The sequence below is a fragment of the Ailuropoda melanoleuca genome, chromosome 6 (genome assembly GCF_002007445.2).
Source record: "Ailuropoda melanoleuca isolate Jingjing chromosome 6, ASM200744v2, whole genome shotgun sequence".
NCBI lineage: Eukaryota > Metazoa > Chordata > Mammalia > Carnivora > Ursidae > Ailuropoda > Ailuropoda melanoleuca.
In genome coordinates, this window is record NC_048223.1 from 52,816,757 (window position 1) to 52,841,025 (window position 24,269).

Sequence of the window (24,269 nt, forward strand, 5' to 3'; positions counted from 1 at the left end):
CGGAGCCCCTGGCTGTATGAGCCCATCCCCCATATCCATATTTCCACTTTTGTGGTCCTCACAGTGCACCCTAGCTACCTGTGGGATGTCCGTCTTCCTCACCACTAGACCGGAAGTTCCATCCGGGCAGAGCCAGGCCTGTTCTCTGTATGGTTCCCACCTGTCCCAGTCCTAGCTGAAAGCAGGTGCTCTTCACGCAGCCCCTGAACTAACTGGGGTCTCCCGGAAATGAACAGGACTTGTGCATCTGGTTTTCATACTCTGGTGTGCAATGGCCACATCTAGGGCTGGGTCATTTTCTTCTCCTCCTCTTTCTCTTCCTCCTCCCCTTCCTCTTCTTCCTCCTTCTCCTCTTCTCCGTATCTTTTTGAATAAGCTTCGCTGCAGCAATGGCTGCTGGTGGAACCATGTGTGTTGGCTCAGACAGCCTCCTCCCCCACTGCAATCGGGAATCCTTCCCCAGGCTGTTCCGTGTTCGGAATTCTCCTCGAGAGATTCAGGCTCAGCCTGGCTGCATGAATGACACCAAGCTGACAACAAAGACTTACTTGGTTCCAAAAAATAAGTGAGTAACACTCCCACTCATCTGTTCATAGCAAAAGTGTGAATCAATGTTCCTAGAAACCTGTGTCATCTTTTGGGGGGTTTTGCAGAAGCCTGTCATGGGGAAATTTGAGTGGGTTTGAGTCTGGTTCCCTATTGCTAAGGGAGGAAAGGGGATTCAGGAGGCAGCCAAATACATTGCTGGTTTTATCTCCTCGAGATTCATAGGAGGCTCACCCACAGGACTCTGCCACCCGTCCAGCCCTTCAAGGTCAAAGGGCATCTTGCGGAATCAAAGGGAGGAGGAACTAACCTGAGACTGGGCAAAGGTGCTGGGTGCTCACAAGGAAGGAACAGTTCACGGATGCCCGTTTAGTGAGGGGCTCTGGTTCTCCTGACTGCTGCCTCTGGCGCTGGCGCTTTCAAGTTCTTGGACGGTTCCAAGGCCTCATTCCCTTATCGAGAGCTCCCGCCCTCCGGTGGTAGATGTGAAGTACAGCCGTGCAGCGGATTTGTTTTACTCTATGCAAACCCTGTAGTGAGGGTGGGAGCCCTTGGGGACTTTTGCCTGAATTACAAGAGCCATCTGGCTGTAATTATCTGTGCACTAACGCCCAAGTTTAAGTTCTAGTAGGTACGGAGTGCCCTTGCCTGGTGAGCGGAAACCTGCAACTGGGAAATTTCCCTCAATCATGACACATTACAGCGGTTCTCAAATTTTGATGTGCAAAGGAATCATCAGAGAAATCTGATTAAAACTCAGGGTCCCAGCCTCAGCTCCAGACAGTCTAGCTCAACAGGCTTTGGATTATGACCCAGGAATCTACCCACTTAGAATGAGCCCCCAGTGAAGTTGACCTGTGTGGCCTGTGCCTTGAGACTTGCTGGCCTAAGGGCTAAGTGTTGGGCTTGGAACCAAGGTCCAGTTGCTCTCTGCCAGGGGTAGGACCACTCAGAGTCTCAGTTCCTCCTTCTATCAAAAGGGCAGTAAGAATACCAACTCCATAGGGTTGTCGTTGGATAAAATGAGGTCCTAATATATAGGGTTTGGTTTGTACACGCCAACTCTTATTTGTAGTATTAATATTAATTAGCTCAAGCCACAGGGCCAGAGAAGACCAGGGAGAGCCTGGGTTTTCTGGGCCAAACAGGCGTTACATCTTGGGTAAATCTCTGCAGTGACTTGCTGCCCTGGGCAGAGACCCCTCCCTGGACAGACAGCCAGTGGTTGCTGAGCCCCTCTCAGACTTCCCCACACAAGGGAAACGTGGTGCCCCGCTGAGGGCTGCTGAGGGCCCTGAACAGCCTGGGCAGAAAAGCGCTTTGAGACGAAGGCCCTTATGAGGAGGGAAGGTGTTTCTCTGCCTCTTTGTACCTCTCAGGCCAAATGGCTCAAAGAGTTGATGGCTCCTCTGTATAATGGTATCAGGGGAACAATTTCTGTTTCTTCATCTGTGAAATGGACGCAGTAATAATACTGTGCCCACCTCGTTGTGAAGAACACATGAGGGAGGAGATGTATTAAACCCTCTGTGTGATGACGGACACCGGCGGGCCTTGGAGAGACTTGTTAACTCTCCCATCCCTTCTCGTGTGAATGTATCTGTAACATCTCATTCGGACAGATATCGATCAGGAGAAGGGAAACCGACGATCCAGATGGATAACGAGAGTTTGGAGCATTTCTTGTTCTTTTAAGAATCTGTTTCCCCTGAAAGACTTAAGGTCATACTTTCTCTTAATACACCTACAGATGGCCCCAGCTTTTATAATGGTTCAATTTAAGATTTTTTGACTTTATAAGGGTGTGAAAGCAAAAGGCATTCGGTAGCAACTGTACTTGGAATTTGAATTTCGATCTTTCCCCAGGCTAGCGCAGGGGGGTAGATACCCTCCCCTGAGCCTGGGCTGGAGCAGCGAACGCATCTCCCAGGGTCAACGACACACACACTTCCCGCAATTTCGGACCCGTGCAGTCATCTTTCACTTTACAGTATTTCATAAACTACATGAGATATCCAGCACTTGTATTTTTGTTTGTTTGTTTGCTTGGTTTTTTATAAAATAGGCTTTGTGTTAAATGGTTTCACCCAAATGGAGGCAACTGTCAGTATTCTAAGCACATCTGAGGTCGGCTGGGCTCATCTACCATGTTCCGTAGTTAGGTGCGTTAAATGCATTTCGACTTGCAATATTTCCAACTCGGGTTGGGTTTGGTGGGATGTAAGCCCATCGCAAGTCGAGGAAAATCTGTATACTTACTGTTTCATATGTTTCATATATATTATAATCATACACCTGTGTGTGTATAACACAGAGTTGTTCTGTTTTCGCACACCAGCCTCCCAGTACTGAGGTTATGAGACAGCAAATTAATGTGATGGCCCAGCAAGTGGTGAAGTCAGGGTGGCTTATCCTATTGATACACTTTCATCCACGTTTCCATTTACCTCCCATGTATTTTCAGATTCTTTCCCCTGACAGCATTTAGTCAGAACGTCCCAGGTTAGTGTGAGCAAGCCCCTCCTAGCCGTGTCGTGTCCCAGGATCCACCACGAGGGGGAGCCACGGGTCCACCTACAGAAACAGGTGAGTCACCGGGTGCCCAGCCAAGGCTGCAGGTTCCCAGTAACATATTTCAGATTTATTAAAAAACACATAGGTAACAAGTCAGAGCTTTGGCTAGGAATGATTCGGAAAAGAATTGAAGGCGTTACTCCACATAACATTCACAGTTGTGTGCCAGAGACAGAGAGCAATAAGTGTTTTAGAAGCATTTGCGGTGGACAATGGATGGCCCGGCCTCATCGTATTCCTGTTTGCTGATCCACATTTGCTGGAAGGTGGACAGAGAGGCCAGGATGGAGCCTCCGATCCAGACAGAGTACTTGCGCTCCGGAGGGGCAATGATCTGTTGGCCAGAATGAGAAAGAAGGGCCGTTACCGCACTAGGACGGGGCCTGGCATTCCCCCAGGGTCCAGACTAGGTGGACCTCACTGAGCTCGGTGGACAACAGGGACAGTCTTGCTCTCAGCCCTAACCCCATCCGGACCCTAAGCCAAGGGAGGCGACAAGTGAATTTAGAGACTCTCCAAGGAGCACATTTGTTTCCCTGGCTTCCGTTACAGCATCTATTCTGAAACACCTCTGACGACTCTGATGGCATTGGTCTGCTCAACAAAGGACGGAAGTGAGCCCCACATCCCGTCTGGCCTCCACTCAAGAGCCCGGACAATGTCTCTGATTTCCATAAGCTGTGTCTCAGAACTCAGCAAAACACATATATTTTCTGTGAAGACAAACACCAGCGTCCTCCATGAGGGGCTTTGGTTTGCTGGAACTTACTCTAGGAGTCTCCTTCCACCTGTTTAAGTCCACCGAGCTGCATTGTTTCACCTGGGGGGCTCAGGGTCCCCTGTGGGATGACTGTTTATTTCCCTGGGGGTAGGTCCCAGTGGCTCTCCCTGCTACCCAGGCCTGACAGGCAGGGCATGCTAATGTTCCTTAAACAAATGAGCGGTTTAGATGCAGAGAGCAGTGACTTAAGCCAGGGGTCCCATCTACCTGCAGGAACCCCAAAACATAACTATAGATGAACAATTCCCAACCCCACTCCCGACTTGGATACTTGGGTAGAGACAAATATCGACACTTGGGCAAAAGGACAAGGTATTTCTGAAACCACGGTGGAAAGGTTTAATTTCTGTTTATCCCCTTAGCTCTGTTTGAACATTTATTTTTCATACACGTAGCTGGTATTTACGGAGCACCTACTATGTGCCTGCACGATGCTAAGCGTTTTACACGTATTCAGACCAGTGTAGAGAGTGTTGAATTAGCACCATGTTACACATGGAGAAACAGAGCCTGCGAGAGGTTTAAGTACCTGACGTTAGGTCACACCGGTTGCACACCTGAGGACCCGATATTCAAACCTGGACCTCTCCTAGGTGTGGTTTTGTTTTGTTTTGTTTTGTTTTGTTTTGTTTTGTTTTGTTTTGTTTTGTTCTGTTTTAGAAGCAACCTTTTCATTTAGGGGTAATTTTAGATGGACAAAAAGGTGGTACCTATAACCCCACCATCCAGTGTCAGTTGTCCCGGAAGTCATCACCTTACGGCCCCAGATCTTTTAATAGGTTTTCTCTCCCCACACTGGAGCCCCAAGTTCCATATTCGTGTTATTCAAGAAGCCAGGTTTGGGGAAGCAGGAACCGGGGGGGCTCTGGCTGCCACCGTCTGTAATACACCCCCACCTGGGCGGGCTTTGTCAGTGAGCCCTGAGCTGGTGGCGTGGGAGGAAAAGGCGAAAACAGCCAATCAGAGGAGCATCCAAGAAACATCAAGGTCAGGAAGGAGTCTCTCCTCTCACCATGCAGTCTTTCAGAGCCTGCACATCGCAGAGAGCTCCGGTCTGGCTCTCTTTCTGTTATCTGCAAACCCTTTTCAAAAACCGACAAGGGAGTGCAAATAACAGAGACCGTGTTTGAATACTTCTCGCGGGTGTGTGATCTGCACGCGGAATGCCCTTTCTTCCGCTCCCTGGGACATGGGTCAGAGATTCCCAGTGTGGCTTCTCATTTCCGAGCGGGGTAACAGCCTTTGAGAAGTCACCAGGTACATGTAAGTTTGCCTCCAAAGAACCCTCTCTGTTTAATCTCTGAGCTCCCACGACTGGGACTCAAAATGCATGATATAAGGGTCTTTGGTGGCTTGGGGACTGAGGTGGGTCATCCTGGAGGGATTCTGTGCTTCTGGGCATCGAGATCAAAAGGAGAGCCAGACAGAGAGCTGAAGATACAACTCATTCTTGGCCACTGAGCTGTGATCACTTCTGGCAGTGGAAAAAGAGTACAAGGTATAGAATCTACCACATTTAAACCTCTTTGGAAATATGTCCGGCTCATCCAATTTTTTGTAAAGTTCTATGTGTGAGATGCACTATTTCTGTGGTGGGGCAAAATGACACAATGTATATTTTTAAGGGATATGACAGAAATCATCTAGACTTACTGTGGGTATCGTTTCACAATATATGCAAATACTGATTTATGTTATACACCTGAAACTAATACAGTGTTACATGTGGGTTATAAATCAATAGAAAAATAAAGGGATATGCACACATGGGGAGCTCAGTTGAACTTCACTCCTGAAAGTAGCTGATGGACAAGGATAAGTATAGATTAAATTTTGTGCAGAATAATTGAGCTTCTCTGATGAACTGGGGTGACTTCTAACCTGTAAGGGGTGGAACTTGTGGACGTGGACTCACTGCTTAGCCTGGGAAACCACAAGCACACATGAGGAAGACATGGCCCCTGAAGAGCCCGTCATGTCTGGTGATGGGGTTGGTGTCATAGCTGGCAGCATCGCCGTGACACCTGACCTTGAACCGTACCTTGATCTTCATGGTGCTGGGCGCCAGAGCGGTGATCTCCTTCTGCATGCGGTCAGCGATGCCGGGGTACATGGTGGTGCCCCCGGAGAGGACGTTGTTGGCATAGAGATCCTTCCTGATGTCAATGTCACACTTCATGATGCTGTTGTAGGTGGTTTCATGGATGCCAGCAGACTCCATCCCTGCAAAGGAGACACGGGCCATGATCCTTGGGTGGTGGGCAAAACCCAAGTCAGACCTGGAAGAGCTGCATGGCCGCTGGAGGGTCTTACGCTGGACTGAAGCTAGGCAGGCATCGCGGTGTAGGGACCACCCTTCAGGATAGTCTCCACGCGCTCCCGCCTCTCGCCTAGAGAGGAAGCCTAATGTGGCCCCTCCAGGGGAACGAGGGTTACAACCTCACATGGCTGCTAGTTAACAGACTCACCACCATGTGCGGTTCAGGTAAGGGCAGAAGGTCCCGTGCGGAGCCAGCGTGCGGTCATAGCTCAGGGCCACCCCAAGTCTCTCTGCCTGCTCCCTTGCTCACACCCCTCAAAGCTAAAGGGCACCGAATCGCCAGGAAGGTCCTTCACCCGATCTGGACAAAGTCTCCTTTCTCTTCAGTTTTGATAATAGTTTGTTTTTGGTTTTTTGTTTTTTTGCCTGCACTTTTAAAAATTTCTGATGTGGGTCTTTTGAAAAGAACCTCCAGGTGGCCCTTCATGATTTGTGGTGCCAGAACGTAATAGTAATAATACCTAATTAATCATTATTAACAATATCTAATCGTTACCGAGTGCTTGTTTTGGTCAGGCGCTGGGCTAAGTGTCCCATGCATATCTGCCGTACTTCTTAGAACCACACTGTGATGCTGGTACCCTCACAACCCTCACTTTATACACGAGGACACGGAGGCCTGGGGACCTTGAGTGACCTTCCCAAGATCAGGACAGTAGAACTGAGACTCAAGCCTGGGCTTACCCCTCCCAGAGCCCACCCTCTGTAAACAACTATGCCAACCTTTGTCCAAGGTCAATGCTAATGTAGGAATAGGCTCTTCCATTTTCTCTTCCCCCCCACCCCAGCCCAGCAGTCCTCCTGAAGTCTTGGCATTCAGCACGTCCTTCCCATCCATCCATGGCTCCACTGTGGCCTCAGCACAGGCAATATCTGATTTTTTCCCCATACTCCCCACAGCAAGGATGCTTTTGGCTTGACTACAGCATAGACCGTGTTTGCTCAGAAAGAAAACTCCTTTCCTGACCTCCTTCTGCTCTCCCTAAAAATCTGACACTCTTTCCCTTGGCCTGGTTTAGAATTTGGTCTTGTGGCCCCTGGTCCCTGTCCCCACATGCAGAAAGATGTTGAGAGCCAGGGGCTGGCTGGATTCGAGGGGCTAGGGTGCTCCCCCCTGCCCAGGGACGGGATGCTGAAGCCTACCGATGAAGGAGGGCTGGAACAGGGTCTCCGGGCAGCGGAAGCGCTCGTTCCCAATGGTGATCACCTGCCCATCGGGCAGCTCGTAGCTCTTCTCAAGGGAGGAGGACGACGCAGCTGTGGCCATCTCGTTTTCAAAGTCCAGGGCCACGTAGCACAGCTTCTCCTTGATGTCCCGGACGATCTCCCGCTCAGCTGCCGAGATACAAACATGAGGGTTTGTGTAGAAATCCACCCGCCTCACTTCAGTTTCTCCTCCAATAAGGGTTCCTTTAAAAACGTGTGTATTCGATATTCTGCAACCCAAAATCCGTGATGGCAATTAAACTATAGGTCCTCGAGGGATCCACTTCTGTCCCTAGCAGAGGGGTAGGCTCCTCAAAAATGTGGTCTGGAAAACACGTAACAGGAAGAAAAGGAGCTAGAAAAGGCACAGAGCAGGACATCCTTTTGTACGTTACATTTGGGGTTTTTTTCCCCCCAGAATTAACTATTCACTCTCTGTTACGATTGTCTTACAATAGTTTGTTATATTGGATTTTCAGTGGACCAGGGAGTCTTACGCTTTGAGGCCCCCACGGTTTTCAAAACGCTCCAGAGACCCATGTTGCCTGGCCCGGGCAGGTCCCAGTTCACACCACTGGCAAATTCATTACCTTCCAGAAGAAGGCAGGCCAGGGAGGCTCAGTTATGCACAAAGAGGAAGAAGCGAGCAGGCAGTACCTTTCAGACTCCTGCCCTCTGACCTTCTAAGCTATTTGCTCCACCTAGGCCCCTGGAGCCTTTTGGAGATCTTCTGGGGTTCTTTTGTGAGGAGAAGAAGAGGAACATAGGTATGAATTCAACTCCCTACCCCCGAAAGAAACTTTAACACCCACAGGGCTCAAGCTCGGAGTCTGTAATAACCTTCAGGCGTGTCCAGACACAGAAACGCGTGGACAACACCAGACTGATGAGGGGAGGGCAGGCAGCCAGGGCCGGGACACTGAGGACGCCCTAACGTGTCCAGCGCCATCTGAGGTTGCCTCTTGCGGTCACAGCCGGGTGGCACCAGCTTGGGGGCCGAAGACGCAGGAAGAGCTTCCTGCTGGGTTGGTCTTCATACTAACAATTATGGACTTACTGACTTCGAAATATGGAATTACTCAGCCGGGAATTCCACATGCTCAGGGTTGTTCGATATGACAATCATGGGAGGGTGAGGAGACCATGGTTTGCTGAAGTCGGGTCACCTGGCTGGTGAGTGGCAGGACCGGGACCCGGGCTCTCCCCTGGTGTCTCCAGGAGTGCCAACCACTGAGCCCGGCAAACGCTGCCCGACGCTGTCCCCTGTCTCTGCCCGGTCAATGATCTACTTCTGAACAGAGGAGGTGAAAAAATGTCCAAGCGACACAGCCCAGCTTAGGTCTTCTTCTAGAGTTTCTCACTGTCCTCCTCAAGGAAACCGTCTCACGACTTAGAGCGAGAAAGGCCATGCTTTGCTCTGGGCATTGGAGTCAGGCCTTGCCACCTGCACGGTCCCCTCCCATCGTTTCCCTGATGGTCACCAGGGTCCTGGACGTCGCTCTGAAGGAGACGCGGCCCCTTCGCCCCCGGCCTCACTCCCGCACCCCTCACCGGTTGTCACGAAGGAGTAGCCGCGCTCAGTCAGGATCTTCATGAGGTAGTCGGTGAGGTCGCGGCCGGCCAGGTCCAGACGCATGATGGCGTGCGGCAGCGCGTAGCCCTCATAGATGGGCACGTTGTGGGTGACCCCGTCTCCGGAGTCCAGCACGATACCTGGGGACAAATGGGCACGATGAAATCACTGCGGCAGCAGGGGCAGGGGCCCTGGATGGCCGAGTGGAAGGGGAGGTTCTGAGCCTCTGATACAAAAGAGAGGAGAGAAAGCACGTGAGAGCGTAGGACAAGCAGGACAGGGCTTGGGGAAGATAGAGAAAGGGCTGGAAGAGAGACAGAGAAAATGGCTCGCTGGAAATAGGAGACTGAGGGCTTGTTTTCCAAGGTGGGAAGAAGGCTTTCAGGACTGGGATTAGCCCTGTCAGTTCTAGTGACCCCCCAGTCCATCCAAAGGCCATGGTTACCACCATCAAACCCCGTCAGGGACGTTGCACCCAATGAGGGCTCCCCCCTACCGGTCGTGCGTCCAGAGGCGTAGAGGGACAGCACGGCCTGGATAGCCACATACATAGCTGGCACGTTGAAAGTCTCAAACATAATCTGCAAAGTAAACCAAAGAGCTAAGTTAGTGATGCTGCCTGCCAGTCTCGGCAAGAATGTTCAAGAGAGCGCCCCTCACAGGTGGGCTTGGAATACAGATGCCACCCCCGCCCCCGGCTCTGGGCAGAGGACAATCTGATCTGAGGGTGCAGGGAAGGGAAGGGGAGGTGCACACATGTGACAAGTGGGGGTATGCAGGGGCTCTGGCTCCCATGTGACCTCGGAGAGCTCACCAGGCTACCAGCTGACCACTGTGGGCTTCCCTCCTGGTCTCTCAACCGTGAACAGAGGAGTTTGGACTAGGTAAGCTCCAGTGTGAGCAGCCTAGGACGTATTAATGATATCAAAGCCAAAAGACCAAGAAAAGAAGACAATCGGGCTTGGACTTCTCTGGTCTACAGTAGGACACCTTTGACCAGAAGCTCGGACTGGTTGGGAATGAGCCCAGTTCTGTGATTTGTCTTAGGGTCCTGTTCATCTGTTCCACTTTTTCATGTAGTTGCTGAGTCAATGGCAGCCCTAGAATCCGAGGCCACTTTGGCTTCAACGGAAGGAACCTTGATCCTGGAAGACGAGAAATGCCCACTGGTAGCAGAGGGCCCCATATGAATGCCAGTGTCTCTGCTCACGCAGTCTGGGGACAAGATTAGGACCAGAGCCACTGCAGGTCACTCATGAGAAGGCTGTATACATGGAGATGCCCACGGACCTCCACTTCTCCATCCACCAAACCCTCCCTGGTCTATCCACCAGAATATCTGACATCATTTCCTTGACAACCGTGATTCCCAACCGTTTTTCTGTCCCCACAGCATCCCAGGGACAAGAGCGCCCATCCGAAATGACATCCCTCGCCACATGGAGGGACACCCAGGCACACAAGTGCCCCCTGCCGAGAATGACCGCACGCATGTGTTGGTGCAAGCACCAAGAGCTCTTCTGAGGAAAAGGCTATGCCGTATTTACGTGTATTGGTCTCCAGGCCCCAAAGATCCCAGGTTGGTTCCAGGCTCGGCCGCTTCTAGATGTATGACCTTGTGGCACTCACCTCGTGTGTGCGATCCTTGAATTTCTCATTCATAGAATCAGATATATCCTTGTATAATCACTTACATAACTCTTCCCTTATAGAATATGACCTGCTTCCCATTGTTCAGATTGAAAGAGACAATGCACATAAAATGCTTAACCCAGAGCTTCACTATAACAAGCATTGAGCTGACATTGGATGCTTTTACTGGAGATCACAACCAGACTGGGAGTCTTGTTCGCCTGGTGGAATGGATGCTCTCCTACTTTAAGGTCTTTCAGCTTCAAGCAACTCACAATAATGACAATAAAAACCAGNGTCGAATAAATAAAATCTTAAAAAAAAAAAAAAACCAGTATTCATTGAACTTTCATTATATCAGGCACCACAAAACATGTTTGACGTTTTGCCTCATTCATCCTCACATCAACGCTTTGAAAAATAATAGCACTAGTCTTATTCCCGACACATAGACAAGGAAACCAGGCATCCAAGAAATGAAGTGGATTCGTGAAGCTCACGTAGCTGAGAAGTGACAGATTTCCCGCTGTATGTTACCCCACATTTTGAGATGTTTTCTTCTTAGATGTTTTTAACCCAACACATCCAACTTTTTCTGTTACATATGCTAATTTCCAATTGCTTTTGGAGTCAAGGGGCAGTTCCCCCAGTAATGGTGTGAGGACCATCAGGCTGTTTCTGTCCTTGGGGATCCCCAAGTTCCTGGCAAGGTGTTGGTCTGCGAGTGGGTTGCTGGGGTGGACCTCCTCTCTGCTGTCCTGCACCATCCCTTTCAAACAAGGCTCTCCCCACCCCCAGGGGGCTGGATCCCGCAGTGGCTCTTTACCTGGGTCATTTTCTCCCGGTTGGCCTTAGGGTTCAGGGGGGCCTCGGTTAGCAGAGTGGGGTGCTCTTCTGGGGCAACACGAAGCTCGTTGTAGAAAGAGTGGTGCCAGATCTGGCAGGGACCAAGGAGAAATACAGTGAGGTGACGTTGTGGGGGGCTGCAGACCCCCAGACAGGGACCAGAAAGAGCTGAATGAAACTAGGACCAAATAGTATGCTACGAGCACTCACGGAACATCCGTGTTTTTACTGACACGGACACCGAAGCTCAAAGGCTATGAGTAACTTACCCACAGTGACTCGGCAAGAACCCAAGCCCAGGACAGTGGGGCAGGATGGCGGCACGGTTAAGGACACAGGCTCTAGCGTCAAATCTGGGTTCAAATCCCAGCTCCCCCACTCCTTGGTTGTGCTTGCTAAGGCAAATTTAACCCTTCCCCGCTCGCCTCACCATGGGTAATATGAAAATAACTAGTACGTCTTGGCGAGAACCCTAGAGTTACTCTTTAGGCCAGTGCCTGGCCCAGAATAAGTATTATTACTATTCTTCAGGTATACCTTTGTTTAAAGTAATCTCTATGCCCAACGTGGAGTTTGAACTCACGGGAGTCTCATGCTCTTCTAACCGAGCCAGCCAGGCGCCAACTACGTCTTTACCCTTACTCCCACTTCAGTTAATATTCCTGGGGAAATGGTTTAGTTTAGCAAGTAAAGGGATCAATGAGTGAGTGCATGAACGGATGAATGAAACTGGCCTGAGAAAGCCAGTTACCATTTTTAATACTTTTTGGGACATTTCCCGCCTCAACATATGCTGAGAGTACAGGTGTCCCTGTTTCTGCCTCCACGTCCTCCCCTCTGCTCTCCAGGGCTGGGAGAAGCCTGCCCTCATGGGCACGCTCCAGGCCTTCCCTTCGTGGGCAGATAGTTGGCCTTCAGCTGTTTTGAGCAAAGTCTCTGCCTATCGATACTGCGTCCACACGATGTACTTTGGGCCTGAGTGTGTTCGCTTTATGGTTGAGCAGCCTTTTAATCATTGATGCCAAAAAGAACAGACCATTGTAAAAAGGGCTAAATGGATTCCTTTTAAGGGCCTGGAAAGTCTTCCCTAGCATTAGAAATAGCAGATTCATCCAAAGCTGAAACAAAACAAAAACTGCGAAAGTTTTTATAAATCGACAAAAGCTAGATTGACTTTAAAGAATCTTTATCTTGTTCCAGTTTCTTTGGTTTTAAAGTTGTGGTTTCTAGAAAGGAAAGAAAGCTCTTGAGAGTCGTACTCCTTTGATGGAATAAAAGTAGCAGCGTGCTCAAGAAATCCCGCCCCTCCGATTAGATACTGTGGTTACCCCAAAACGTCACTGAGAAAACAAGCCCCCCCCACGGGCAAACCTCTCTCCCCATCCCACCCCCCGTCTCTCTCCAGAAGACACAATAAACTGCAATTTTAGAAACGATGAAATGCTTTATTCATCCCAATTCTCTAGGTGCCTGCATTCCGAGACGCTGCTGGCCCCACGGAGAAACTCTTAGAGCATTTCCTGCTGCTATTTTTAACTTTTCCTCCGTGCAAACGGCAGCCTGAACCAATCCGGCATCTCAGACTAAGAAACGGAATGCAATGCAATTGTTGCAGAGAAGGAGAGTCCTCAGCATTATTACTGATAAATTCTAGCAATACTGTTTTCTATTAAACTGGTGAAATTGCGTGTGTGTGTGTGTAGGGAGGTGACAAATAAAAGTCCAGATATCGTGTTCTAATATTTTGCTACAGTAAAAAAAAATTAATGTCATTTTCTCATTAGTCTGCTTTTTCTCCAATCACTTGTGTTTCTGTGATGTCTAATAACAAACATTAAAATCCTAGAATTTGGGGTGGCTGGGTGGCTCAGTCGGCTAAGTATCGGAATCTTGATTTCCGCTCAGGTCATGATCTCAGGGTCATGAGATCGCTGGGTGTGGGGCCTGCTTAGCTTCTCTCTCTCCGCTGCCCCTCCTACCCTCCCCACCCTCGTGTGCCCTCCCTCTCCCTCTCTCTTTCAATCTGAAAAAAAAAAAAAAATCCTAGGACTTAACTCTTCCCATAAGCTCTTTTATATGAAATTGGGAGATAAAGCATTCACTCCACCAACAAAGAGAGGCACTTTCTAAAATACTTATTTAAAAATTTTTGTCAGTTGCTTGTGCTTCAATATACTGGGGAACATTCAGGAATGTACCAAACTTGCAATGTCATGGCTCCCACTTCTATAGTGAAAACTAAAACACTTAAAAAAAAAGTTCAGGGTGAGTGAATGAAAAACTTTCCAGCGTGGGTGGGGCAGAGCTGCTCCAGCTTCTCTCCTCCGCTGGGAGGCACAGCCTTTCGGCTGCTGGTGAGAGCAAGGGGGGTTGGGGGGGGGGGTCATTCTCCTGGCTGCTGGCCCGGGGAAGGTAATCCAGCTGACTGAGCCAACAGACTATTAATTCCCACCATGGGCAAAGGGCTGCTGTTCTTCTCTGCAGAACAGTCTCCCTCTAATTAGTTTATAAACCTTGTCAGGCAAGGGATAATTTTTTTTAAGAAGCATTTCAGGATTTTTTTTTTCAACAGTAGCAAGATGTTTTGAACCAGGGCCACAGAAATTATGCTCCTTGAAGGCTCGACCTACAGAGAAGCTTCCAGTACCTTTTCCATGTCGTCCCAGTTGGTGATGATGCCGTGTTCTATCGGGTACTTCAAGGTCAGGATTCCCCTTTTGCTTTGTGCTTCGTCACCCACGTAGCTGTCCTTTTGTCCCATTCCCACCATCACTCCCTACAAAGATTCAGCACAGCCTGAGTCAGCCTCCCCGGAACTTGTATGCTCCAATCACAGAGTTAAATCATTGCCATAGGAAGCTCCTTTTTCGCTGCCAGGACTTGACATTCTGTCTTACAGTCACTATGGTCTTAAACAACGTCCCTCAGTTGATGGCAACAGGCCTGAATCAGTCTCTAAGCAGCAGAGGGCCCAGAGGGTGAAGCAACTTTACACTGTATTTTTTTTTATCTGCTCTTTCTTAACGAGCTCTGTTAGGCCAGAGATTGCCCTTGTCTTGTTCGCCACTAGAACAGATTGCCCAGCAATCATTTATCACTCAATGGTTACCTGTTAAATGAACGTATGAAACTTCACATATTAGTTACATGGCACTTTGCTTCTTATAAATCCTTGGAACTATACTGTTAAAGTTGCCACCCACCGAAGAGATGTGAATATTTTCTAACCATTATAAGCAAAAGCATTATATTGACAAATGACCACTCAGTGCTTGATTTCTAATAAATAAAAATCCATACCAATCAACATTAAGACATTTGCCTAAACTAGTCAGAAGTGTTTTCTTAATCATTAAAGTGAAGCTTAAAAAAACAACAACAAAAGAAAGGACATTCTCATTGTTGGGATTTTTTAACGGCACTGGAATGATGGCTTCAGAATTGCGAAACAGTCATGGCTGCTAGAGAGCCATAAATGATGGTTTGTGCAAAATATCTCCGTCCCACACAGTTCAGCAAAGAGACAGGTTTCAGATTTCATTCATTGGAAGAGGCCATTATTTATTCTTGTGACTATATGCCAAACCGAGAGCCCAATAAGCAGCTACATTGCTGATGCGAAGGAGAATTTCTAAGGTGAAATTTTTACCATGTGGCTGCCCCCAACATTTTGTTTATACATAATGTCCTCTAAAATTACCATGTGGCTGGCCACGCATATGCCATTGACCCCTATCATATGTAAAATTACATGTGGTAGCAAAGCCTCCCCTCATCTAATATCAGGATCTTTGAGAGTGAGTGACCTAGGCATTCGTTTCCGTTTCCTTCCAAAGACTGGCTGTGGTAGGCATTACTAGGTAACTCACAGTATTTCTGGTGATGATAATGATTGTATTGAGACAAAAAGGAATTGTGAAAAAAGGTTAACTTTGTGTCTGATAGACACCCACCAGAAAATCTATGTGATATAGGAAATTCATACTTATTCCTAGACATCAATCATCAGAGGTATGTTTTTAACAAGGTTACATAATTTCTGGGCAGAGAGGAAGAGACAGTCTGTGGATACTCAAGGACACACAGACCTAGAAGGACCTAATCTATACCCCCGTTTCACTCTATTCCAGTCAGAAATTCTTTTATTGAATACATTTGATGTGCAACATTGTGTGAGTTTTAGGTGCACAGCTGTTATCTTGATACATTTATGTATCATATGTTGTCATGTGATTGTCAATGTAGCGATAATTATCAAGTTAGGTAATTATAGTACGATATTGCTCACCTGATGTCTGGGGCGTCCCACGATGGATGGGAAAACAGCCCTGGGAGCATCATCGCCAGCAAAGCCGGCCTTACAGAGCCCAGAGCCATTGTCACACACCAGGGCAGTGCTGTCCTCTTCTTCACACATTTTGGCTGGAGCTGCTTCACAGGGTCCTATGGGAACAGGGAGGAAGCCCACCCAGCTGTCACCCAGCAATCATGGCCCTTAACTAAGCACTCCTACTCTGTGCTCCTAGAGTACAGACTTCCATGTTCATACAACTGGCCTCCAACACTGTGCTCAGAAGCTCTCTAAAGAATGACCAAGCAAGGGGCCCCTGGGGGGCTCAGTCGGTAAAGCATATGCCTTTGGCTCAGGTCATGATCTCGGGGTCCTGGGATCGAACCCCACGTTGGGCTCCCTGTTCAGCCAGGAGTCTCCTTCTCCCTCTCCCTCTGCCCCTCCCCCTGCTTGTGCTCTCTCTCTCTAATGAATAAATAAAATCTTTAAAAAAAAGAAGAAGAAGAATGACCAAGCAAGTGAATGAACGAACAACTGAGAGCACAGATGGAAATACCAGACTGTGAGACCAGATCTTCAGGGAGACAAGTCACTTGTCATATGTCAAAGAAGTTTCTGGAATTTGCTGTCTGTATCAACCCAAACACATTTTTCTAGATAGGTTATCATGTTTAAATATTTTCTTAACAAGGTAAATTTTGAGGGATGGGCAGCAGGGGAAAATTTGGAAATGTTGAGATGTTAAAACATTTAATGTAAAGTGTTGAGTGTCGAAAAGAAAAATCTCTTCTTGGTCCTGAGAACAGTTATTTTAAATTTGGAAAAACATGAGAGCCAATTGAAACTTTCTAAGAAGGTGCTTTAAATTTTAGGGGCCACCGTTATTCTCCATTAACAAAAATCACAGCTAACCTAAACATGCAAGTGAGGGACAGTCTAATAAATTGCACGTCTGGTAGAAGACGACCTTGTTGCCATTAGGAAAGCTAAAGGAGAGGGAAAAGTGTATTCCATGTAAGAATAATAGGTTAGAGAAAATCACATTGCACAATCCTATTTAAAATGTATTTTCATGCATTGAAAAAAGATTAAGTATATTTACCAAGACGTTGATGGGTATTATATTGAAGCAGTGGATTTTGTAGGTGTGTTTAATGATCTTCTCTGGGTCCTGTCATATTTTCTAAATTGAGCATGTATTCTTTTAGTAATAAAACAATATTTTTAATATCCTACTCCTACACTTGGATCCTATCACCAAATTTGAAAGGTTTGGAACGAAAGTAGTAACTTTATAGCTTTGGGAAATTGAAGGTTTGTTAGAGAGACCATTTTCATTCAATGCCCTCATTTTTATTAATGAGAAAACCCAGAGGAAGTGTTTTGCTCAAGGGTACACAGGACATTGGAGGCAGAGTTGAATCAGAGATCAGGTCCCTTTGGCTACCCCCTTGACTTTCAGTTTAGATTCTCTTCGGTTTTTCCAAGCAGAATTAGGTGGAAATATCTCGTAAAGAGAGAGACACCCAGAGTTCTCTGCTCAACTTCGAGATTTTAAGATTTCAAGCTGAGGAAGATTTTTCTAAGTTGGTGAACTTACTGCACACCCAGACCCAGATATAAAAGGCAATTCCTTTAAGGAAGTTTCTGGGGTGTGAGAAAAGAAACAAAACAAAACAAAACAAAATGCGTTGCCGTTGGAGTTCTTCCAGATCATTCCCAGGAAATCAGTGCTGTATCTTTCCAGATGCTGTGTAACCCTTTGCAAAGAGCATGAACCTCAAATGAGACGATGCATTTTAAAATCTGGAACAGGTGTTATTCTCTCCAATTGACAAACAAGGAAATTAAGACTCAAGGAATTGAAGTGACTTGTCCAAGATCCCAACACTGGTAAAGTTAGGAGAAGACAGAATGTGATGATTACGGGCTTGTACTCTGCAGTCAGACTGCCTGGGTTGGAGTCCAGACTCCACCCCTTAGAAGCTGTGTGACTTAGTAAAACATTTAACATCCCTAAATCACAGTTTCCTTCTCTGTCGAGCAATAAGAATATCCGTACATGCTATATAGAGTTCCTATGATGGGGGGTACATTATTTTTAAAAGCATTTAAAATAATTTGTAGTGGCATACACATTATGAGTTCTCGATAAATGTTAAAGTTATATGATTCCTAGTATCCTTATGTAATTATCCTCATTATCCGGATCTCTGTATTTCTAGTCTTTGCTTTCTTTCCATACTGCCTCCAGGCATAGTATGGAGATCCTGGACCTGTGGATTCCACTTGTAAGAATGGAAAACAAGGCGGATCAAAGACTCACTCTTTCCATCCCCAGCCATCCCTTCCCTTCCCAGACACTGGGTTCTGTTCGGCACTCGTGCGATCTGGCTTCAGTCCTCGCAGAGTGAGAAGCTGGAGGAGAAGTGAGAAATGCAGAGGAAACAAGACAGAACAGGCAGGGAGAGTCAGAGGCATGTGCAAGAGGCAGCCAGCTCCAAGCCCCAGGCTCCCGTGGGTGCGCTAAGCAGACTTTCCAAACCAAAGGAGTTGAAAACAGGATGAATTATGCAAAATTGGACACTCTGAAAATGTGACGGAGAAGACCACCGTGAGTGCACATGTCCTAACTCTCTTCGAGTCCAGGAGGGCTTGGCGGGGAGTGCTTGGATATGTTGCAGAAAAGGGAGGCTGACTTTCAGCATCAGTAAGCATGCAGAAAAAAAAAATCAAAATTCAATAAATGTGTTTTTATCCGGCAAAAAATGTCCAGAAGGGAATTTCTAATCTCTGGGATGAGCACTGCCATCAGGGAAGAAGTCTCTCTGTCCCCGGAAAGGTTCGGTGATTTACGACCCTTATCTATAACCTGAATGAGCAGCTCGGTTTGGAGCAAAGCATTTCCTAATTAGGTAAAATACACTCGAGTGTCTGCTTTTGGTACTGCCCCCTGGTCAGGGGGGCTGCTCCAACTGCCTCTCATGCATCTTGTGCCAAAAATGAGTAGTTAGTGGCGGGGCGGGGGCGGGGGCGGTGGCCTAGGGGAGGAGGGAGCACTACAGTTCCCAGCTCATCCTTCTTGAAATGCAAACCATATTTAGTCATGGATCACAAAATGAAAGGAAAATCTCGGCGTGGAAACGCCAGTCCGGGCTGAAGCAGCCCAGCCCTGATTTACAGAAAAGTTGAAGTTCAGCCTGGGGTGGCAGGGCTGGGCTCCACAGTCCTGCCTGCCTCACCAGGGTGGGAGAAATGCAAACCAGACCTCCCATAGGCTGAGACTGGAGCAGCTGTCAGATGCAAGGCCTGCTCCCTCCCTCTTTATTCACAGAGAAAGAGTCAGTTGGTTTCCTGCTGCACTCTGCTGCAAATGACCAGTGGGCCGTGTAATGCACATCCTGAAGCGTAAGTTCACGGACAGTCTCAAGAGACATGCTTTTCCTACAGACGACACTACCAATCAGAGCCCAGGATCCCAGATGCAAACACACACATAGTCAACACCAAAGACCAGGCAACTAGACTCTGTTCACTTCTAAAACCCACTTCCAGGCACCTTGGCTGCACCAAAAACACAGTCCAGTGAGAAATCCCCACACCAAACTTAACCGCAAACAAATGCTGGAGTTTCCAGTGTCTAAATATAAATAAATTTCCTGGAAATAGCTTGACTGCATCTCTGAAATGCCCTGCAAGATCCGGGCTGCTGATTTAGTATAAAGAGTTTCTGCAGGTGACACACAGATTCCGTTCCCTCTTCCTTTTGCCCTCCTCCCCCACACCCAGCTGCATCTTTGCTTTGTTTTTGATGTTAGATAATTAGAAGCTAAGAGCTACAATCATTTCACTACTACAGTGTTCATTCAGAAATTTCAGAGAGTGCACCAGCCCAGCCAAATCTCCGTGGATGACGTCTGGTTGTGCTGAGTAATATCAGAGCTGCTGGGATCTGGAAGTCACATCCCTGGGTCCGTGCCACTTACCCTGACGATGCTCGGCTGGGCTTCTCCGCTCTGGGTGGTGTTCAGAGAAGCTGAACGCTGAAGGGTTATATAGCCCCTTGGCCTGCTTCCCTCCCACTTGCTTCCCAAACAAGGAACAAAGACAGACTTGGGCCCAGCGTTCAGGCTAACACAACCATATAGGGACCTCAGCACAAAACTCTCTAATCTGGGTGGCCGGAGGTCTGGGTCTCTTCCACCGCATTCCACTGCTCTGCTCAAGAACGGGAGGCAGTTCAGCTGCCTGAGAGAGATAAACACCCCAAGCCTTCCGAGCCACTGCTGAGAAGCCCAGCGACACTGCGCTGGTGCAATGGGGGCAGAAGCAGGTCCGGGCTGCACATTCCTGCCATCGCGCTGGCGGGTAGGGCATCTCCTAGTGACTGAGCGCGGAGAGGAGCGGCCTCGAGAAGTAGGGACTTTAAAACCTTCTTCTACAAAGGTGGCCTGCAACAACGATATTGCTTCAACTGTTCATAAATAGAGCGAGTGCCGTGATTTAAGGGCCGTCATGGCGGGTTTCTAAATCGAGTCCATGTGTGGTGTTCATGGACATAGGAATTGAAGTGTAGACAGCATTGACGGGCCCATGTTTCCCAGAGGAGCTTGGGAGTCACCATGACTTTAGCCACTTTCGTCCTTTGGCACATCGGAAACGTCCACCATATGTCACAGTGATTTAGCAGAACGATGAGGGGCCACTTTTGACCAGAGCCCGCACAGCGCCCTGTCACAGAAGCAACTTGGGAGAGAAAAAGGCATGTCTAAGGGGGTGGGGGGTGGGTCTCTCGGACCCCCCTCTCTACCTGCTGACCCATATGACAGTTGACAGAGAGAAACAGGCGACCCAGGCAGTTCTCAAAGACAGGTAGTCAACGGGCATGAATCTGGCTTTAAGATCTCATTCCCGAGGGTCAGTGCATAGCTTCAGGGTTTGACATTTGTCTACTCCCCTCCTCCAAGCCAGGGTTCTAACTAAATTCGCAATAGAAATCTTGTTGGTGGGTATCATGAGTATTTCTGGACTGCTGATACGTGAGAACAATCCCAGAATGAATGGCCTTGTGTTACAGCTGCAGCGAGCTGCTCACGCACGTTACCGGGTCTGGCACGTGGGATTCGTGGTACCCAAGCACATACCCGTGTATTCATCTTGGAGAAATGGTACCGTTGATTATTTGAAAATTTCAAATGGCTTAAGACTACATAAATCATAATAGGTTTCTCTGTGTTTTTCAGAATCTGTCAACTGGGTCTAGTTTTAATCAACCAGAAAACACAAAAGTGTGAATGTTCAAATATGAAGACTTCACAATATAACATAAAATTGGGTTTGGGGGACTAAGCCAGTGTTTTTTAATCCCAGGGACCATATGAAGCAAAAATTCCTTGTTTTCCTGGTTGGAGGGCAATTCGACTAGAGGTCGTATTCCTGTCTCAGGTAGCGTCTGTGTCATGCTTGGTAACTTCATAAAGTGAATATTCCTTTAAACACCCAAGACAAGAGTTGTGGTATTCACCTTATTAATTTTTACATTAACTGCTTCCTTGATAACAGTAGTACACATCCACAGCCCTGACAATAAGCAGACTACGATGTAAACAGACATACAAGGAGACTTAAGATTTAGTTTTTCTTATGAGTTTATTCCCCTTTTTTCCTTTCTCCCTCCTCCCTCCTTCTCCCCCTTCCCTTCCCTCCTCCTTCTTCCTTCCTTCTTTCTCTCCCCCGCCCCCGGCAACCTCTCTCTCTCTCTTTCTTTTCTTCATCTATGATACTAACCAGGGAGGACCTATAACCGAAAATAAATTTCTGAACAAGTGACTAAATGGTCTCACTGTCTGGGTTTGAGATTTATACTTCCATGCCCCGTCCAAGTGCCTTCACTGAGAGAAAGCGGCACCGCGTGAGTGCGTGTGCATGAAGAAATCTCCAGCCAAGTGGCCAGATACCTTCTGTATCCAAGGAGTGAGGAGCCAATTAGCAAAACAGAAGTGTCTGATGACTTGGTTGCAATTCAGGAAAACCATAAAGTAAATTCCAAACCCTAAGCACATAGACAAGAATCCCCTCCAGACATGCTGTTCTGCAAACATTACACAGACCATCTTGGTAACTTTATCCAGTGATGATTTATTGTCAATCCCTGAAGATCTGGGACAAGTTTCATCCTCTCAGGGCCCCATCTAGAGCTGAGTAAGCAGTGAGTGCTCAATAATCAGTTAACGCGTTCTTGATCATTCTCGAGCCCCGTCCCCTTGTAGACTTCACTTAGACCAGGTCAATCCTGGCAAACAGCCATACCATCTAGATTCTGGTAAGGAAGATGATTTTCTGCGGCTGTTGAACATTTGGGCTGTAGGACTAGCTTTCTCTAGACTGATCACACTCATGGGCTATTTTGTATTTTATTCAGCTCATAATCTCATCTGAGAAGACACAATGAGAGCAAGGCTCCTATCCTGCCTCCCGTTCCTGACGTTCTCCGGGTGTTCTGGAAATCTAGATCCAAAGGCAGAGTCGTCTTAAGACAGCCCAAGCAGACTCACACGGTGCCCATACGGCATGCGGCCCCTCTCACTTCCCCTGCAGGCCCTCGCCAGGCTCCACCGGGCTCTTCCCCGGAGCATCGCACGGTCTTCGCGATGGAGGTGGAAGGGCTGGTATCTGGGGGCTACGCTAACGCTCAGTAGACGATTTTAGTGCTAGTAGTCTTCTCATTCATTCAAAACCTGAGAAGCCCAAGGACTCTCCCATAAGAGAAGACACTGCACACTACACGTCAGAGGAATAACTCACAGCCCGAGGAAGGAATGCGGTGACGACCGGCACTCACACCCCGGCGTTATACAAAGGCAAACATTTTTGGAGGGATTTCGGTTCAGACATCAAGTTCTGGGTCAACTGTTAACCAGCCCCGTGTCCTCTCTCTGCCTTAGCTTGCTTTCTTTTTCTTTCTTTCTTTCTTTCTTTCTTTCTTTCTTTCTTTCTTTCTTTCTTTCTTTCTAATTTTATTTATTTATTTATTTATTTGAGAGAGAGAGAACAAGCAGGGAGAGGGGCAGAGGGAGAGGGAGAAGCAGGCTCCCCAGGGAGGACTCGATCCCAGGACCCTGAGATCATGACCTGAGCCAACGTCAGACTCTTCACCGACTGAGCCACCCAGGCGCCCCTGCCTTAGCTTTCTTATATGAAAAATCCGGTTAATAATCCTACAATATCACAAGGCGGTCATGAGATGTGGGGAAAAAATGAGAGAAGTCTGGAACACCGCCTCGCCCTTGGATGTTCTGTAAGAGGAACCTGGATATACAGGTGAGGAAGATGCTTTCTCAGACAACAGAGCCTGAGAGGAAAACTTGGCCAGAAGAACGTGACACGCCCTGTTCGTTTCCTGTTGCTGCTTTAACGAATCACAACAAACCCACTGGCTTCAAAGAACAGAATTTACCATATTCCAGTTCCCGAGGTCGGAGGTCCACACGAGGTTTCATGGGGCTGATGTCAAGGCAGCTCTGGGGGGAGAAGCTGTTTTAGCCAGCTGGTTTCCAGGGGTGGCCTGCATTCCTTGGTGCGTGGCCCCTCCATCCTCGAGGCCAACAATTTCAATTTCTGACTCTACCCATCCCACCTCCCTCTTCAAAGGACACTGTGATTCCATTGGCCCTGCTGACACAGGGTCCTCTTCCCATTTGAAGATTAGTAATGTCATCACATCTGCAAAGTTCCTTTTTTTTTTTTTTATCTCAGGTACCAAGCCCCTAGGCTTTGGGGATTGGGATGGGAGCACGCACGTGTGGCAGGCCTGTCCCAGCACACACACACAGATGTTTCCCGTTGCACGCCAAGGCATTTGTAGCAGTTTCTCAGTTTAGAAAAAGAGATTTCCACGCATGGTGCTGACATTAAGCATACTTACTAACATTTAATAGACACTTCGGAGATAATGCCCGGGTCCTCTCTTAGGACAGGGATCCAAGCACTACAAAGCTGTCCACCCATGATCCTGTGAAGCCAGTGAGGAAAACAGAGGAAGCCTGTGGACTCCTAGAAGCTTTTCAGAGTGTCTAGAATATGTCATGTGTTTCAAGGTTAAGAGACCCCCTACAAGTGCTTTATTTTGTTTTTATTTCATGGCATTGCATTTGCGAAAGCATGGAATCCCTGCTGGATTCTGGACACAGAACAACTTCAACACTCTCCTTGTCACCAGAGGATGACCTGGGAAATGAGGCTGACCCAAGCAGGACAGAGAGCTTCAAAAGCTGCGTTACATCCCTGGAGGAAAGGACACTCTCTATTATGTCTTTGTTAACTGCACTTAATTTCTCGAGCTTCTTCCCCCTAATCTACCCCCCTCACAAGCACTACGCTCCAACATGGCCCCAGTGATACTGAAGGATAGACTTTTCCACTAAGAGGTCAGACCAACTCCCAGCTCAGGACCTTTGCTCACGCTGTTCTCTTCCTGGAGCGACCTTTGCACGTTCACCTC

General features: G+C 47.9%; 1 protein-coding gene across 1 annotated transcript; it reads right to left on the minus strand.

Annotated features, from left to right (window-relative positions):
• Window positions 1-3,145: 3,145 nt before the first annotated feature.
• Window positions 3,146-19,910, minus strand: ACTA2 (actin alpha 2, smooth muscle). Its single transcript, XM_011218625.3, has 9 exons — window positions 19,756-19,910; window positions 15,767-15,921; window positions 14,126-14,254; window positions 11,459-11,569; window positions 9,497-9,581; window positions 8,979-9,140; window positions 7,365-7,556; window positions 5,943-6,124; window positions 3,146-3,454 (listed from the first exon to the last, which is right to left on the minus strand). The coding sequence occupies exons 2-9, from the start codon at window positions 15,893-15,895 to the stop codon at window positions 3,311-3,313; spliced, it is 1,134 nt and encodes a 377-aa protein (XP_011216927.1). The 5' UTR covers window positions 15,896-15,921; window positions 19,756-19,910; the 3' UTR covers window positions 3,146-3,310.
• Window positions 19,911-24,269: the final 4,359 nt, after the last annotated feature.

Coding starts and splice junctions, on each gene's coding strand:
- ACTA2 (XM_011218625.3), bottom strand. CDS start 15,895: ATGTGTGAAGAAGAGGACAGCACTGCCCTGGTGTGTGACAATGGCTCT. Junction 9,141..9,496: donor CGCCTCTGGACGCACGACCG/GTAGGGGGGAGC, acceptor ATTTGTCCCCAG/GTATCGTGCTGGACTCCGGA. Junction 6,125..7,364: donor GTTCCAGCCCTCCTTCATCG/GTAGGCTTCAGC, acceptor TCTCCTTTGCAG/GGATGGAGTCTGCTGGCATC.